The following is a 3,875-nucleotide window of genomic DNA, read 5'->3' as shown; positions in this document are numbered from 1 at the left end:
GGAGTTAACTATTACACTGGACGATGTGGCGTGTCTCCTCCATCTTCCTATCATAGGGGCATTACACAGGTTTGAGCCTCTGGTCGTGGACGAGGCCGTGTTGCTGTTGACCGAGCTTTTAGAGGTATCTGGCGAGAAGGCTCGAGCTGAGACCCTACGTGCTCATGGGGCTTACGTGTGACTGTCATGGCTCCGTGATGTGTATGAGAGTATATGCCTGGTGGGTTGTACTCTTTTTGCAAATAAGAGTTCAACCCATGTTCATGTGGTGCATCTAAGGGCTTTTCGAGACCTGGGTCAGTCTGGGGGCTATGCATGGGGAGTTGTCACCCTGGTTCACATGTATGACCAGCTGAATGAAGCTTCATAGACCCCCACACGACAGATGGGTGGATACTTGATGCTATTACAGGTAAATTTTAAAGTTCGTAAACTGGTTTAAGTTGGAAAATGAATTTTTAAGGTTTTTATGTTATGTTCACTTTATTTGTGTAGTGTTGGATATATGAGTATTTTTGCAGTGTTCATCAATGCGTGACTGGTGATGCGTACACTGAGACTACCCCACGTGCCTTGAGGTGGCTTACAACGAAGGCGCACATAAAGGGGATCAAGGGAGCATCGTACAGGGCATGTTTGGACGCTCTGACGATCATAGACGTTTCTTGGTTGCCCTACAGTGACCACCGGGCAATTAGGGGCTTCGACCTGATTTCATGCTATAAGGGGAAGCTTAGATGGGGTCATGTTGTGGTCAGCGTCCGACCAGAGCGGGTGGTCCGACAGTTCGGGTATATCCAGATCATCCCTCCATCGCCGGTTACTGCTTCGTTGTTGTATGACGAGATAGACGACTGGTGGATGCATTTTGGGGACCATTTAGCACCGGAAGGTGAGATCTGTGTTGTCCCTGGGCAGGTATCAGCGGACTACATGGATTGGTTTTTCCAGATCTCTCACCCGTTCATCACGCCGACCCAGGAAGGCGATCAGCCGAGACAACCAGTTGCCCCATATGTGGATGCATACATCGAGCCACATGTGCCGGAGGTTGCAGTCGTAGATGATCTCCCCAGACATTTAGTGGTATTTTAATTTGGTTTAGTGTTTTCTAATTTATTCTTTATTTGATATTTTGTTATAACTGTGTTTTTATGATTGTCACAGGTTTCTTGTGAAGAATGTGAAGTGATCTTAGAAAGGTTGGAGCGTGTGCTCAACCTTAGGATGGTGACTGCAGGAACTGAGTTACATGACATCATGGAAGATTGCCTGCAGCTCACTAATGGAGAGACCTCTGTTGGAAGTCTTAGGGCGCGACGTAGACAACACATAGATTAGCTTTTGATATGATGTGTATTATTTTTGTATTTCATAACATTATTGTTATTTCTACACTATTTTAGTAATACATATTTTGTTAATTATTTGTTTCATTATTTAATTTTTCATGTAGTGTTTATGACTTACATAATCAATTGGTGAAAATAAAATCTAATTATGCCTAGAACTAAAAAGCACAAAATAAAAAAAATAGGATTTGGACCGTTAAAAATATGGCTAAGTACCCCTGTTCGGCATTTTTTTAAAATTATGTGCGAGTCGCCTAAGACATTCAAGGGGCGCTACTTCTATTGTATGCACGTGAAAGAACTAAAAAAAATAATATCGTGAACCGGTTCCGTCGAATAGGGCCTGAAAAACAAGCACAAAAAAAAAGTAGGATGCGGACCCTTAAAATTATGACCAAGTAACCCTGTTCGGCGTTTTTTAAAAATTATGTGCGAGTTGCCCAAGACATGTGAGGGACCCTATTTCTCATGTTGGCACATCAAGGAACGCAAAAAAAAATATCGTGAACCAGTTCCATCGAATAGGACTTGAAAAACAAGCACAAAAGTCAAAAAAGTAGGATCTAGACCCTTAAAATTATGACCAAGTACCCCTGTTCGGCGTTTTTTTAAAATTATGTGCGAATTGCCCAAGACATGTGAGGGACCCTATTTCTCATGTTTGCACGTCAAGGAACACAAAAAAAAATATCGTGAACCGATTCCATCGAATAGGACCTGAAAAACAAGCACAAAAGTCAAAAAAGTAGGATCCAGACCCTTAAAATTATGACCAAGTACCCCTGTTCGACGTTTTTTTTTAAAATTATGTGCGAGTCGCGTAACACATTCGAGGGGCCCTATTTCTCATGTTTGCACGTTAAAAAACTAAAAAAAATATTGTGAACCGGTTCCATTGAATCGGACCTGAAAAACAAGCACCAAAATAAAAAAAAAAAAAATAGGATCCGGACCCTTCAAATTATGACCGCCTAAGACATTCGAGGGTCTGAATCCTTTTTTTTATTATTTTGGTGCTTTTTTTTCAGGTCCGATTCGATGGAACCGGTTCACAATATTTTTTTTTGAGTTCCTTGACGTGCAAACATGAGAAATAGGGCCCCTCGAATGTGTTACGCGACTCGCACATAATTTTGAAAAAACGCCGAACAGGGATACTTGGTCATAATTTTAAGGGTCCGGATCCTATTATTTTTATTTTGGTGCTTTTTAGTTCTAGGCGTAATTACATTTTATTTTCAGCAATTGATAATGAAACAAATAATTAACAAAATTGAGGTGCCCAAAATAATGTAATAATAACAACAATGGTGGTGCAACCAACAATTTAGTGTTGCTAGGTGCACCCAGCAACACTGCTGGTGCACTTAGCAATTTTTAAATATCCCCATTTTTGCCCCTATGGCTATTTTCTTTAAAATGAAAGTTGTGATCCCTCCTCGCTTACATTTTCAGCTTTGTTTTTTCGCGTTGTGTCCCTACTTGCTTATTGTTTAAGAGTCATTTTTCCGGTGTGGTCCCGTTGCTATGTTAAAGTGTAGTTTTTTCGCGTATTTTTCCGCATGACCTCCTTCTCCCCCTTTCGCCACTCCCCTTCCCCCTTCTTCCTCCCTCCCCCTTCCCCTCCCTCTCCCCCTTGTTCCTCCCCTCCCCTCCCTTCTACTCCCTTAACAACGAGTTCAGGCAAGGCTTGCAGCACTTTTGATGGAAAGTAAGGGGGTCACGTGGAGCGAAAGTTGTCTCAAATGATTTTGGACAAGAAGTTCGCTGCAACCGCCCCCCTTGTTCCTCCCTCCCCTTAGCAACGAGTTTAGGCAAGGCTTGCACCACTTTTGATGGAAAGTAAGGGGTCACATGGAGCGAAAGTTGTCTCAGATGATTTTGGACAAGAAGTTCCCTGCAACCGCCCCCCTTGTTCCTCCCTCCCCCTCCCCCTTCTACTCCCTCAACAGCGAGTTCAGGCAAGACTTGCAGCACTTTTGATGGAAAGTAAGGGGGTCACGTGAAGCGGAAGTTGTCTCAGATGATTTTGGATAACAAGTTTGTTGGAACCGCGACCGCCACCACAACCTCCCCCTCCCTCTCCCCCTTCTTCCTCCCTCCCCGCCACACCCAACATCCACTCAAGGTATGTTTTTTATTTTTCTCGTTCTTCCTCTTTTGTTCTTGCAAATAGATTACCCCATATATTTTTTAGATTGCCCCATATATTTTTAAAAATTATTTTATTATTTTTAAAAAAAATATACCTATTAAATAATTCGTTAGATTTATATAAAAATTAATTGTCAGAAAATTTATTATTTAAATTTACATGTGCATTAAATATGCATTAGAAATTTTAGTGTTATGTATATCAACATTATTTATTTTATAACGTATTTGGCTCATTAGCTCAGTTGATTAGAGCATTGTGCTAATAATCTTAAAGTCACAGGTTCGGGTCTTACTTGGGTCATTAATTTGACACAAATATTTTTCAAAAAAACAAAAAATGTCTTACGGAAGACCCTTCCATAACCT

General features: G+C 41.3%; 1 protein-coding gene across 1 annotated transcript; it reads left to right on the top strand.

The window, feature by feature from the left end:
- Positions 1-385: 385 nt before the first annotated feature.
- Positions 386-1,341, top strand: LOC114368131. Its single transcript, XM_028325481.1, has 3 exons — positions 386-412; positions 496-1,086; positions 1,168-1,341. The coding sequence occupies exons 1-3, from the start codon at positions 386-388 to the stop codon at positions 1,339-1,341; spliced, it is 792 nt and encodes a 263-aa protein (XP_028181282.1).
- Positions 1,342-3,875: the final 2,534 nt, after the last annotated feature.

This window comes from Glycine soja, chromosome 9 (genome assembly GCF_004193775.1).
Source record: "Glycine soja cultivar W05 chromosome 9, ASM419377v2, whole genome shotgun sequence".
Taxonomy (NCBI): Eukaryota; Viridiplantae; Streptophyta; class Magnoliopsida; order Fabales; family Fabaceae; genus Glycine; species Glycine soja.
This window is presented reverse-complemented; position numbering and strand designations above follow the sequence as displayed.

Bases quoted from the DNA above. Each gene is read 5' to 3' on its own strand.
- LOC114368131 (XM_028325481.1), top strand. From the start codon at position 386: ATGGGTGGATACTTGATGCTATTACAG. The intron at 413-495 runs GTAAATTTTAAA...TTATTTGTGTAG, and splicing joins GATACTTGATGCTATTACAG to TGTTGGATATATGAGTATTT. The intron at 1,087-1,167 runs GTATTTTAATTT...TGATTGTCACAG, and splicing joins ATCTCCCCAGACATTTAGTG to GTTTCTTGTGAAGAATGTGA.